Below are 15,142 nucleotides of genomic sequence, written 5' to 3'. Positions count from 1 at the left end.
ACGATAATCCTGTGAGATAAAATGAAATTCTAGGACTAATCCGGATTCCAGTACCACTCCACCCCCGCCAGCACCCCTCTTAAATTGGCACATTACCCTGTGTAAACAGTATTTCAGTAACCTTTGTGTAAGTTAAAAAGGTCTAAGTGGGAGGAAGTTTAGGGGTCCTTCGAGCCCTTAACAACTAATGGCCGTGGTTCTTTCTAGAAATGCAACAAACTCGGAAACAGGGAACGAAGTCTTCAGTGCCTCCGAGGAGGCCCTGTTACTTTTATCGACTGTTTTAATCCGAGCAGCAACCCTAATGCAAGGGTCCTGGTATTCTCTACACCACTGATGACCCAGCACCGATGGGTTACCCTCTTCCTTCCCGTTTATGGGTCTCAGATTACTTATGTGTGACATCAGAAACTTGGATAAAGTTTTCTTTGACTTTACCTGAACTAACTCGAGGTGAGGGGAAGTGAAAGGCGGAATCTGGAAAGAAGTCAACCATTCTCTCGTGGTCTGGGAGGGACAGATGTATAGCGTTAAACTCGGGGACCGACAGCTGAGAGAAAGAGCCAGGTCACAAGCTGAGATCCAGAGTCCCAGGCCCGCAGTCGGAACCGGGGCAGCGCGCGCCCCTCTTCCAGGAGCCCCGCCCGCTCCTCCAGCCTGGTTCACCCCACGCCCCTACCACACTCCCGGCCTCGGCGGCGAACTACATTTCCCAGAATGCCATTCAAGCCGCCTCGCAGGGCGCCGAGAAGCGCCTTGGGTGACGCCATCAGCCAGCGCCACGTTTAGACTACCCTGATGTCGTGGCGCTTTAGGGGAAGAAGTTGGTGTTTCTCCGGGCCCTGGTACTGAGGACGCGGTCCGGGTGGCCCCTGGCCTCTTCCTACCCACCCCTCCGCCCGCCTTTTCCCCCGCTCCTCTGGCAGGATGAGGCGTGCAGGCCTGGGTAAGAAGAGGACTGAGAGTCTGAGTTCGGGGGCCCTAGAGCTGGCCGTGCTGGGAGCGGGGACGCGGAAGGAAATCGGATCTGTTTCATGTCACTGGAATCTGAACCAGAGAGCAGGGTGTATGGAGGGGTCTTTGGGGGCGGTGCCAAGTGGAAACACACCATTTGTCCGAGATCCTGGGGCGTTCCTTAAGTTTAGTTCAGTCCCAGGTATGGATGGTAGGTTTAGAGAGAGTAGTGGAGGAGTGGAGGTGAGGTATGTACAGGTGCCAACTCAGTGATGAGTCTTTTAGTGTTATTGACGGTCTGAGCGTGATTATGGAAATTACTGTCTTCGGTTTCTCTTAATTGGACCTGATGTTAGTTTTCTTCAGAAGCGAAGTTTGAAGAGTGAGTGTTGCATGCAAAGCACACTAATAAACATATTAGCCTGGTTACAGTGAGTTACAAAGGTAAACGTACGTATCATTGCCGTTAAAGGCCATTTTACCCAGAACAGTTCTTATCTGAGCCTTGTTCCACTGGTAAGACGGTAGAATGTGGTAATGCTTGGTGACTTAGCATTCGTTCTTGACCTTTTAGCTTAGGAAGCAGGTTCACCAAGCAGCAGGAACAAATTAGGCACAGGACTTATAATGGGCTGTTATAACACAGAGCCATTAAAACAGCATTTTCTGGTTCTGAAACTATTAAGAGATAATTGGGGGAAAAAAAACCCTGCTAAATCAGTGTGCAATATATCTGAGAAAATATATGAAATATTGAAAAAAGATAATGTTACCTCTTTCAGTTCTTATAAGATGGAGAAAGAAAAAAAAAGTTTCCAAGTGTCAGGTATTTAAAGTTAGTGAAAGTTGCCAGTAACTCTAGGCATGTACATTCATTAGTAAACTGTAGTATGAGAAACAGCTTTTGAAAAATGTAGTTTTTGTGAATACTTGCATCATAGAAGGAAAGTTGGCCAAATAAATTGCAGAAAAAAATATAACTCATTTTGAACAAGGTTAGTTTTATATGCCTAAATGTTTTTTATCATTACTAATGACAGCAAACATTTATTGTGTACTTGAGTAAGCTCTAGGTATACAGTCGTTGGTAGCTCTGCTGGTGTTCCCCAAAGCTTCCAATCTAGTTGAGGAGTAGAAATAGGTACAAAGATAAATTATAGTACAAGGCGGTAGCTGTACAACCAAATACCAAATAAGTTCTACAGGTAGTGAATGTCTCGGGGATTTCACAGAGCACTTGGTACTTTGTGGAGACATAGGAACTTCAACTAAAGCTTAAATAATGAAGTGTAGGAGAGGTAATTTCCAGCTGAAAGGATGACCCTTTCCCCCCAGAAATAGTTGTAGGGCTGGAATCTAGAATTATGAATGATGTGTTTTAAAGGATTATGATTAAGCCAATTTGGTTGGAGTAGGAGACATAGAACCAGAACCAACCACATTGTGTAGGCCTTTGAGTGCTAGGCCAAGGAATTTGGATCTCATCGGTGGGTCTTTTGGCCCCTTTGAATGTTTTTGTGCAGCAGTGTGTCATGATAAATTGCAGGAAAGGGACTAGAGAAATGATGGTTCTGAGCCCTGACTGTACATTAGAATCACCTGGAGAGCTTTTAGGGCTTTGATACCCGGACCCCAGCCCAGACTAATTAAATTAGAATCTCTAGAATAGAGTGGTTCTTTGTTTGTTTGTTTTTTGTTTTTAAGCTCCCCTGTAGTTGAGAGGAGGAAAGGTGATGTATCAATTGCTGTAATTTACATTGGTATGATGTGACAAGAGCTTTTTTTTTTTTTTTTTTTTTTTTAAATATCAGTGTGTATTGACCTGGAACTTTAAACCTGGGATCGTGAATCAGTAGATATTCATGTGGAGAAGCTTCCACACTTCACATGTCTCTCTCAGTGATTTGGTTCAGTTATTGATAGAAACTATCCAAAAGTAGCATTTGTCTAATGGACAAAGTCAGAGGATCATCTTTGGCACCCATTAGCTTTCCTACAACTTTTTATAGCAGTAAGTCACACAAAAGAATAACAACTCCTAACATTTTATTTTATTTTATTTATTTATTAATATTGGTAGTCAGTGATGGTGTGAGGGAAGATTAACTCTTTAATAGAAGAAATGTGCCTTGAAATACTTCTGAGAATTTCACTTTTAACAAATGGGACAGTATTGAAGAACTCTAAAAATAAAATTAAGATAGGCAAAAATAACAATAAAGGAAGTGAGACAAATAGTCATTAATTTAGAAATGAATTCCTTGGTTGTCAAGTGGTTAAATTCAACCAGTCAGTAATGACTTATTGGGCAAACGTTATATATCTAGGACCTTAGTCACATAAAATATGAAGACATTTTTCTTTTCTGTAAGGATTTTAGTCCTTATTAAAGTAGAGTTTGTACAGAGTATCATTGATGAATAGGGTGAGAATGCATTGTTTAAATGATTATTTTAATCACTGAGTGGAGGAAAATATTATGTCTAGTCACCTGAGTCCTTAACTTTTATGATGGTACACTTAGAGAGCTTTGTGGATAGTGTGTCAGCAGTTGAGGGGAAATTTGGGGAAAGCAACTCCTTCTCCTCAGGAACATACTCGTTTAGCATTTTGTTGTGGTTTTCGTGGTGGTGGAGATTGTGTGTCTGCTGCATGTAAAGAACTTATTAGGTACAGGGGATATAGAAGAAGGAGGAGACACTGCCTCTGTCCTCAAAGAAGCCTGTGACCCCACTGCTGACAAAGGCAGGCACATTCAAAGTTGAATAACAGTGAATTCAGATTCTGTTCATTAATTCATTCATTTACAAGTATTTACTGGGTGTGCCTTACTGTGTGTGTATGTTCGTGGGGGATATATAGCCACGAGCAGAACAAATTTACTTTCTGCCCTTGGAGTGCAGTCTAGAGTGTGATATTAGTGTTACGTATAGTCAGAGCTGTAAGAATTCAAAGGAGAGAGTTTTGCTCTTTAGAGAAAGTGAGATTTGTGCTGTGCCTTGAAGGAGCTTTCTTTTCACACTTTGACCTTCCTTCAACAACCAGTGCTGCCTGCTACTTCCTGCCCTTCCACATGTTACTGTCACTGCCACTCCATCCACTCTTTGAGTTTATGGAGACCTTTAGTTTCTTTATCATCCCTTTCCTCCATATTCTCAGGCTTCTGTCAATACTACTTCAGTCCTTGTCCAGTCTAATCCCCATAATCCATATATTCACCCAGTCTTTTTGCAAGGAATCCCATCGTCTTGGGGCTCTGTTCTTCAGCAGCCCCAACACTGTAAACCTCCAACTCTTGATCAGTCCAACCATCCAGCTTTTCATGGGCTAACTTAGGCTGATGAGTTCTGGAGAAAAATCACACTACAATATATTGCCTCAGCCAGGATTGCTTTATCCCTGTAGTAATCCTGTATAACCCTAGTCACTTTCCTCCATTATTCTCTTTACTGTTTATTCCCCCAAATGATCACCATTCTTCAAAGACAGGCTTTTCTCTTTTTTACTGAGAAAATTGTCAATAGTTAAAAAAAAAAAAATGCGGTTAGATAACACTGTCAACTATGCTTTCCTCTCTCAATCCTCCAACATGTTAGTATATGTATTCACCGTTCACGGCTCACTCTACCTGTTTGATTGCCTGATGAATATCAAGTACTATATTAGGCAGTGGCTGGGACTATAGTCCTGTATCCCAGTGCTATTCCCTAGAAGATGAGCTCCAAAAAGTGGCACCTAGATAGAACAATGAATCTGATACATGGAGTTTCTCAAGTATTTGTTGAAGAATGAATGAGTCCCTCTCTTAAATCTCAGCTAATATTCTCCAAAAGTTATTCCAGCTCTTTTCTATTTAAAAGAAAGAGATGCTAGTAAAGGACCCTCCCTCTGCCATGAACTCCATCCTGCTGTATTATCCTCTTTCCGCCTTTCTCTTCACAGCCAAGCTTCTTCCATAGGTAGTTGACATTATGATATTTTTATATATTTTTTTAAACTTTGTAGTTCTAGGAAGCAGGAAATGTGTCCAGAATATCCTTATATATCAGTGCCTATTTCAGTGTCTTGTGGGCAATCAGTATGCAATCAACAAATGTGTTTTGAACTGAATTCAGTATTCTTTGCTTAAGAGAGGGTATTAGAATTGTTCTGATCTCTATTTGGTTATTAATTTTTAAAGTTCATTTGGAGTGTGAATAATAGACATACGTGGTCTGCAACGCCCTCCAGGGGTCTTTTTCGGTTCTTTCTTGTCAAGGTTTCAAAAGTGGCCTGTTTTTGCTGCAACTCTGCTTGTGACTCTGATCCTTGCAGGTGAAGGAGTACCTCCTGGCAACTATGGGAACTATGGCTACCCTAATAGTGGGTATAGTGCCTGTGAAGAAGAAAATGAGAGACTCACGGAAAGTCTGAGAAACAAAGTAACTGCTATAAAATCTGTAAGTGTAGAGCACATATTATATACTTTTTAATTTGTGTATTTATATATACATGTATATTTTATACTTATAAAATATATACTTTTATTGGCATCATACTAAGGAATTCAGTTACCCAAATAGTGTAGTTTGGTGATATGAGCTTTTTTTCCCCAAATTTAACAGTTCAGAGATAATAAAGCACCTATGAAACTAGATAGCCCAAATCACCTAACTACTTTCTACAACTGTCATTCACGCCAGGGAAAGAAATTTCCAGGAGAAAAAAGCTTTCTTCTAACAAGAAGCCTAAATTATCAATATTGGAATTTAAAAAAAAAATCATTTAATTCTTAATTTCCTCTAACTGTTGTATTTTCTAAATTATTCACATTTTACAAAATTGCTTAGTTCATAGATCAACTACTTTTGATTTAATATGACCTTGTAAACAATACTCATTTCAAAATGTAACAGTCTCCAGGCTTTTACAATTCTACTTTCCAAAGGCTAATGAAATAGCAATTAAGTTTTAGCAACATGACTCAAAATTTAGACATGATTTAAGTACAAGTTTAGAAAATGTGGCCGGCCAATCAAAACATATGGTATATTTGTTTTGTTTTGTTTTGTTTTTAACTTCAGAATTTTTTTTTGTAGTTAAATCTAAAATACTGCATGTTGTCTGTAGTAATGTCTCAGAGCAGTCCACCTTCCACCCCCAAGCAGCTCATCTTCTTACTTTTCTTCTTCTAGTCTCAAAAGCTAGAAATCTGTCTTTCATGTTTCTGCCTTTGTACCTCACGTCAGTCACCAAGTCCTGTGCTTTTTTTCTACTGTTCCTATTTCCACCTTTCTATTTCTAATACTATCCCCCAGTTTTCTTAGGTGAACTGTTGGGAAAGCCTTTTAACCTATCTGTTCCTAATTTTTCCCATGTTTTGGTCTGAGCTACACCCTGTCACCAGTCATCTTCTTAGAGTATTTTTTAACTTGCATCCTTGCTCCCAGAAGTCTTCAGTGGCCTCCCATGATGTAAGAAATGAAGTTCACACTCTGTAGTTCGATCAAATAGGTTCTGCAGATATTGTCCACAGCTTTTCAGACCTTACCTCCTGCACCTCCAGAATGTATACATGCTTTCTGCCAGACAAATTCAAGTACTCCTTGTGTCCTACGCATGCTGTCACTCTCCCACTCCTGTATCTTTGGGCATGCTATCCCTTTGCCTTAGACTGCCTCTCCCTCCTGACATTGGCTGAAGACTTGCCCTTCTGAAAGGCTCCACCTCATTGCACCTTCTCTCCTCCAGGCCATACCTGATCACCACATAAAAGTAGCCTTTTCCTTATGAACATAAGACCATTTGTACCATTTCTGTAGCACTTATTGCATAATGATCTGCATTGGAATTATTTGTATGTAAAAGAAATTTACCAGAAATAGGGTTTTCTATTGTACTTAGTTTTATATTCTACATAGCACTTACCATAATTCCTTATAGTGGTATTGAGTTAATATGTATTAAATAAAGGATTACCAAAAGATAGTTTTAACGGTGTATGTGATTGATTCTGCATTAAAATAAATATGCAGTACACCTATAGAGCATTCATTGGAAGCTTATGCTGCCAAAACTTAATTGCTATTTCATTAGTCTTTGGAAAACAGAATTATATTCATCCTGGAGACTGTTAAATTCTGAAATGAGTATTGTTTTCAAGGTCATATTAAATCAAAAGGAGTTGATCTATGAACTAAGCAATATTGTATAATGTTAATAATTTTAAAAATACAACATTCAGAGGAAATTAAGAATTAAATGATTTTTTTAAAAAATTCCAATATTGATAATTTAGGCTTCTTGATAGAAGAAAGCTTTTTTCTCCTGGAAATTTCCTCCCTTGGCATGAATGACAGTTGTAGAAAGTAGTTAGGTGATTTGGGCTATCTAGTTTCATAGTTGGTTTATTATCTCTGAATTGTTAAATTTGGGGGAAAAGCTCACATTCTGATCTATAGAATTCTAGCATGGTTTTGCATCACTATTACCTCAGATGCTTTCCACACAAAATAAGTTGAGAACAATATTTGCAGTGGTTTGCCAAGATTTTTAGTAGTTTCCAAGATTTAGTAGTAGTGTGTTTATTCAAATATCTTAGAAATGAAGCCTTTGATGAATTTGTTGTATAAAGTATTAGGTTTTGGTTTGAATAGCAGCTGTACTCACTTATGGTATTTCATTTAGAATCAGCCTCTTTTGTGCATAGCTTCAGGATGTGGGTAACACTAACTTGTGGGGTTTTTTTCCAATTTATCATCATATTTTAAAGAAAAACACCTTTAGAATCTAAAGAAATAATTAATTTAGATGTTTATTCAAAGTAATGCTACATTCATTAGGAAAATATTGCTTATATCTGGATTTGAATTGATAATATGGGAACTTGTATGCATTTTTAAAATGTAAATGAAGAAATATACAAACAAATGCTATTGTGCGAACAGTATAAAGAGAGAAAAAAGAATGCAAGGATAAGAGAACCAGAGAGAAATATGTACCAAAATTAAAAGATGGAATTGAATATTAAGATGAAATCAAAATGAAGAACAGGGAGACAATGTCCATAGTTGGGAAGGAATAGAAATTTTAAATTTATTTTTCATTAATTTCAGTGAGAAAAGTAACAAAAGAAGAGAGTGTATTTTATATTTTTAGAATACAGTTTTATTTGAGAAAATGTTTATGCTTAGAATGTCAATATTGTTTTTACTTTATAACACTTAAAAACATTTATGTAAGGAATAATGTTTACGCTTTCTACTTTATAGCTGTCCATTGAAATAGGCCATGAAGTTAAACATCAAAATAAATTATTAGCTGAAATGGTAAGTGAATATGATTTTAACTTTAAGAAACTTGATCTGATATTCTCAAATTTGGTTTGGAATACCTCTAAGATTCGTTTTTGCCATAGTTTTACATTTTTCATCTTGCCTAACACATATAAGTAGGAGGAGGAGGTGGAAGCCAATTTATCTTTAATCCTGTGCTTAGAAACACTGTTAAAAACTCAGGACAAATGACTATTTTGAGTCTTCTTAAAGATCTCTGGATATAGACTGCCAAGTAATCAAAAGCACTTTATATCCAACCAACCAAATGTCTTTTACTTAAGGTAAACCTATTTCTTTTGCTTGATCTTCTAAGGATCACTGTGAACAAGTCAATAAGATTTGAACATAGTAACATCCCCAAGCCTTTTATTTCTAGTCTAAACAAACTCAGTAATATATACCTGTTCTTGTTAGAGGCTCTTTTCATTCTCCAATGTTTATTTTGTATGTCAAACTCCTCCGGACCTTCCCTAGTTTCTTCAAATGCTTTTAAAATTGTACTATTCAAAAATGAATATTGCACTGAAAGCAATCTCCTTGTGAAAGTTGTACGTTAGAATCACTTGCGGAACTTTGAAAATATTTATGCCTGGTCCTCACTCTTAAGTATACAGATTCAGAATTTTAGGGGGAGGGGCCTAGGTATATGTATTTTGAAAAAAGGATCCCAGGTGATTCTGATGCATAACCCCAGTGAAGACTATAGATGTAAAGCGCTTGAGCTGCATAGAGCCTGAATTGTGCAAAGGCTATCATTGTGCCAGGGCCTTACATCTCAGGATATTGAGATTTCTATGAAAGTGCAGTGTTTCTAATCCATACGTAGTTCTCTCATCTTAAGGACTTCTTTTCTAGCTTTTTTTTTTTTTTTTAACATCTTTATTGGAGTATAATTGCTTTACAGTGGTGTGTTAGTTTTTGCTGTATAACAAAGTAAATCAGCTATACGTATACATATATCCCCATATCCCCTCCCTCTTGCGTCTCCCTCGCACCCTCCCTATCACACCCTTCTAGGTGGTCACAAAGCCCCGAGCTGATCTCCCTGTGGTATGCGGCTGCTTCCCACTAACTATCTATTTTACATTTGGTAGTGTATATATGTCAATGCTGCTCTCTCACTTCATCCCAGCTTACCCTTCCCCCTCCCCGTGTCCTCAAGTCCATTCTCTATGTCTACGTCTTTATTCCTGTCCTGCCCCTAGGTTCCTCAGAACCATTTTTTTTTTAGATTCCATATATATGTGTTAGCATATGGTATTTGTTTTTCTCTTTCTGACTTACTTCACTCTATATGACAGACTCTAGGTCCATCCATCTCACTACAAATAACTCAATTTTGTTTCTTTTTATGGCTGAGTAATATTCCACTGTATATATGTGCCACATCTTCTTTATCCATTCATCTGTCGATGGACACTTAGGTTGCTTCCATGTCCTGGCTATTGTAAATAGTGCTGCAGTGAACATTGTGGTACATGACTCTTTTTGAATTATGGTTTTCTCAGGGTATATGCCCAGTGGTGGGATTGCTGGGTCATATGGTAGTTCAACCTTTAGTTATTTAAGGAACCTCCATACTGTTCTCCATATTGGCTGTATCAAGTTACATTCCCACCAACAGTGCAAGAGGGTTCCCTTTTCTCCACACCCTCTCCACCTATGTTTCAATGTGGTCGTTTTTCCCCATCCATATCTGTAGTCTCTACCACATTTTACCACCTCTACATGATATTCTCTTAACTTTTAATAGACTCTGCTGACCTTCTAAGTCAGCTACCTAAATAAAAGGATCTTAAAAGTAAAGGTACATTTAACTGCTAACCATATTAAATTTTGGATGAATTCTGTACTGGGAAGCAACCCACCATTTGACCTTGGAGAGCAAATGCCCCAACAAAAAGTGGGAAAAAACCTGTGTGATAGTAGATAAACTACTTACTTTATTGTTAATATTTTTTAATCCACATAATTGGAATAAGACCTAAATACTTTGGGGTTTTGAATTACTCCGGAGCTGAAAGAATGTTTATTGGATAATGAAAGAGCTTTTTATTTATTGAGAAAATTATTTTGCATGGAGTAATCAGGCTGATTATCTAAGTTATAAACAGGGTCCTGAATTGATTAAACACAGAAAATGTCATTAAAAATGTATTCTAATAACAATATATTAAATTACTTAAATACGCATGTGTAGAATATTAGAATCCAACTATTACATTTTGTTTTCCTTTTCTCCTCATAGGATTCAGAGTTTGATTCTACAACGGGATTTCTAGGTAAAACCATGGGAAAACTGAAGATTTTATCCAGAGGGAGCCAAACAAAGCTGCTGTGCTATATGATGCTGTTTTCATTGTTTGTCTTTTTTGTCATTTATTGGATTATTAAACTGAGGTGATGCAAGTAACTGTGAGTTTGGAATTTGTTCCAACTTAACGGCTTGGAGTACCACTTCGGTAAAAAATCAGCATCAGAACATTCCTAAATTTCAAATAATACTATGGCTTTTTCCGTCAAAGATTACTGAATTTTACTTGTTTTATAAATCACATTAGATAGTACAGTGCTCTTTGAATACTGTTTCTTAATGATTCATTTTTTTGCCCCTATTTTCAGGGGTATTGAGATGGTCCGAGGTCAGTCTGGCCCTAGTAAGTTTTTTTCCTGTTTTTTGCTGTCAGGTTAAATAGCAGTATAATATCCTGTTGTTACCATAAACGTAGGTTTATGTTCCACATAAAGAAACTTAGTGAGAAAATAACAATGCCTGGAGAGCCTTGTGCTGAGCTCTCGAGGTGGTGAGAAAGTTTGTGATGGATGGTAAATGTATTTTCCTGAACTGTCATCGCCCCTGATGATGTACTCTCCTTTCCTCCTTTATTTGGTTAAAATTGTAGGCTGATTTCTTTTTACCTACAGTTTTCCTAATAATTTTTGATGATATGACTCTTCTTCCGCCTCTGCCCAAGGACCTCATTCTTTAATAAAACTTGTTATTTTGGCATATTTCTAGTAAGGCTCAAAACAAATGTGTACCCGCATAGTTGTCATTTTATATTAACTTTATATATATACCATTGACTTGGCTTATAATAGTTTTATGATTTTAGCTACTTAGGCCATTTGGTTATCATTTATGACAGAATAATGTGAAGCTAAAGTAATTGCTAAGCTCTGAATGGAAATAAAATGTTCAAGAAAAGTAATTGCCTCTGCTTTATTATGTGCTCAAAATAAATATTGGAAATACTCAGGCATTGACCTTGGGGTTAAGGGCACTGTTGCTTTAATCCAGTGTATTTGTCTATAGAAAACAAAATACAAAAGTGGACTGCTGAATAGAAAGAGATATTAAAATGTGAAATACTCCGTATTGCTACTATTTTGGAATTTGCCCATTTATGGGCTCCAAAAATAAAATTTTTAATGAAATATATTAATTGACTTTGTTGCTTCTTTGTTCAAGTCTCTCTCTTTTTTTTCTCCATAAATTGAGAAGTGGTCCTGAAAACTCAGAACAAACTCAGAAAAGCTTAACATATTTGTATTATTTCAGAACTTGCTGCACACAAATGAGATAAGTCATGACTGGTTTCAAAATTCTCTTTAATTCTTTAAATTTTTATTTAAAAATCTATTATCTTTGATTTTGCTGAGTTTGCAATCCTTTTTTGCTTATGCATACTTACCTATCAATTTAGGCCTATCTTTTCTGGCTCCGCTTGTTGTCATTTGGGCCTTCACCTGACAGGTTAAAACACTAGAGCTGAGAGTGGTTAAGTAAGCATGACAGCATATAAGACACAGGCCTGAGGCGTGAGGTGAGGGACACTGGTTTGGGTTAGATGACCTGGGTTCAAATCTCCATTCCTTCACTTGCTCAGTGTTTTGGGGCCTGTTTCTTCATTTAATCATCTATTTCATACGATTACTGTGAGAGGAAGATAATGTATTGGAAAGTGCTTGACACATGATAATGACCCAATAAATGTTAGTTCTCCATATCATGAACAGACATGTCAGAAAAGGGAGTAAATTTAAGGGCAGGACAGTAAGTTTGAGGTGAGGATGTGACCTCCGAGTGGAAATTTCTATCAGACAAATAGAGATTATTTGTTTTTCAAGAATTATTTAACTGTGTACTCTGCCAACTATGTAACATCAGAGCTCAGAGAAAACTCAAAAATCTTTGTCAATAATTAAAATTGCAAAAAAGGGAAGAACAGAAGTCTAAAAAAAAAAATGACCGGAAGATGGAAACAGAAGAGAATCAACAATGGAAATAGGTGAGATCAAAGCCTTAGGAAAAGCAATGATGGCAAGAGAAGGATGGATTTCAAGATTGTTTGGCTATTATAAGAAAGTACTTTGTAAAGTATTAAAACACTTTCTACGTTGGCTATTATCAAGGAGGGGAGGATTTCAGGAAAAGGGGTTTGGAGTGATGTAAAAGTGATTCTCATCACTGCATTATCCAGCATTTCATAGTTTACAATTCTTTATTAAGAACTGCCTAAGATAGGTCCCTAACCAGCATTTTATATCACCCCTCCCCATTACTGCCTTTGCTGAGATTCCTGGCAGGCAGGGAACTCTGGAAAGGTCTGTCTCTGCCCTATCAGGGATCCTTCTGCCAGCACCTCTTTCTTCCTTCTGCTTAGGGACCCCTAGGAAAAAGTACTTCGAGAAATAAAATTTTGGGAAAACATCAAATATGGACAAGTTCTAATTCTTCATAATCCTTTACAAGCTCATTGCTAAATCTGAAAAGGACTTTATTGCTATTGGTGTTGGGGAGGTTGATTGTAGTAACTGAACAAACAAAATATTCACATTATCATTTTTATTCAAACAGTGTAAGATTTGCAGGTGTTTGGGTGGTGAGTAACACACTATGAATCCTATATTTTAAATGGTAAAGCAGCTTTAGAAAAATCTCAAGTGTCCAAATTTTTTTCTGCAAAATATCTGGTCACTTCATTTCACTAGGAGTTGGTCTTTGGAAGTGTGCCGACACATTTGCAAATAATAGAAAGTTTAACTTACCTGCTCCATCCCTTACAGATACCAGGCATAGGTTTCCACAATGAGGAAAGGGAGAATTATACATAATACTGATAGAATTTAAATTAGCATGTAAATTAATTCTTGACCAGAGAATCAAATCTAAAACAAATGGGCAACATTTGAAGCATCAGAATTCTGGAGCAGAAAACCCTAGCACCTGCACCCATAAAAAGCTTCTGTTTCTACCAAACTAGTTTTCCTAATTTTTCAGTGCTCTTAAATTTCTAATTATATGTATTGAATTTGCTTCCTTGTAGAAAAAGTGGGAAAAGTGCTTGATAATTTGGGTTCATTCAGTTAGCAAATATGTTTATCAGGCCATATTGATGAATAAACTTTGACTCAATATTTACTGGGAAGCGGAATAGCATCGTAGCTAAGACTGAAAGCTGTGCAGTCACACTGCCTGAGCATAAATCCTGGCTCCACCATTCACATCATAACTTTGGGCTGATGACCTCTCCACCTCAGTTACTTTATTTGTAAAACAGGAATAAAAATTGTATATAGGTAGCAGTAATACACTCATAGGGTTATTATGATAAAAAAAAATGATATTCCTTATAAAGAACTTCAAATGGGTTCCTGGCACTCAAAGGTGGCTGTTGCTTTTGTGGGTCTGTGGATGGGCACTTGGGGATTTTAATCACACCAGCCACACAGAATTTTGGCTGCTTTCTCCCGCTCTCACAATCCTGCCAAGGATAAAAGCAGCTGTTTGTCTTTTCTGGGAAGAGTCATCATTTTCTGGAATTTAGTTCATTTATGTTTCTTTGTATCCTTGGCAATCTGATGGTATTTTTTTTTTAAACCTATGACTTTTGAGTGTATCTGGCTTGAGTTATTGGAGTGAGAACAACAGATTTTTCAACTTTCTGGAAGCAGAAGTTTGGAGGGAGAGAGCTTAGTTTCCTACTTGGTAAAAAGTTATAAACACTCCATTTCCTTTTTTACTTTTTCTATAGTTAAATTTTTAACTTTCTTCTATTTTGAAATATTGATAAATGGTATGAGGTGAGGGGCACAAATGATTTTATTTTTAATTTACAAAGTGCCAACCAGTTATTCCCACAGTAAATATTAACACCTTTTTTCTCTCCTTATATGTTGTTATGGTATATGATAGGGTCATTTTCTTGTATATGTATTTTGTTCCGTTCACTTTCTTTATCCTTGCACCAATACCACACTATTTTAATTATTGTAGATTCATAGCATATTAATAGCCAGCACATATCTATTCAATTTATTCTTTCTGATGAACTTCAACATACTTTGATAATATTTTAATAAAGCATAGTGGATTTTGATAAGAATCACATTAATCTTTTACAACCTTCACTAAAAAAAAAAAACAAAAATATTTCCCTACTGGAATGTTAGATTTTGACTCCAAGCAAATTTCACATTTTTTTCATTATATATTTATATTTAATGATATATAGTGGTAAACCAGCTCTCTTGGGGGTGAGAGGATTGATTCGTAATAATTTTTAATTTTTGTGGTATAAATATTTCCACCACACTTGATTTCAAGCTACCAAATGTAACAGCACTGAGCACAGAGTTATGAAAACAGACGGACAACTGGATCTAATAAGGTGGTACAAGCTGGCTCTAGTACACCACTGGTTACATTGATGATAAATATTTTTTTAAAATGTAGAAGTTATTTGCTTCCTAAATGAGAATCTCACACTTAAATTTTAATAGGAAAAAACTCAGGCAACATGAACTTAAATTGATAAATTAACCAGAATAATATTTTTTTCAATGTCATATGTCAACTTCTTTTCTCA

At 36.8% G+C, this 15,142-nt stretch overlaps 1 protein-coding gene across 1 annotated transcript; it reads left to right on the top strand.

The window, feature by feature from the left end:
• The first annotated feature begins 773 nt into the window (after window positions 1–773).
• BET1 (Bet1 golgi vesicular membrane trafficking protein) lies at window positions 774–11,712 on the top strand. The gene is made up of 4 exons (XM_007195757.2): window positions 774–946; window positions 5,269–5,393; window positions 8,205–8,261; window positions 10,519–11,712. The coding sequence occupies exons 1-4, from the start codon at window positions 928–930 to the stop codon at window positions 10,672–10,674; spliced, it is 357 nt and encodes a 118-aa protein (XP_007195819.1). The 5' UTR covers window positions 774–927; the 3' UTR covers window positions 10,675–11,712.
• Window positions 11,713–15,142: the final 3,430 nt, after the last annotated feature.

The sequence above is a fragment of the Balaenoptera acutorostrata genome, chromosome 7 (assembly GCF_949987535.1).
Source record: "Balaenoptera acutorostrata chromosome 7, mBalAcu1.1, whole genome shotgun sequence".
Taxonomy (NCBI): Eukaryota; Metazoa; Chordata; class Mammalia; order Artiodactyla; family Balaenopteridae; genus Balaenoptera; species Balaenoptera acutorostrata.
The sequence above is the reverse complement of the archived record's forward strand: the minus strand, read 5'-3'. Positions and strand labels throughout refer to the sequence as shown.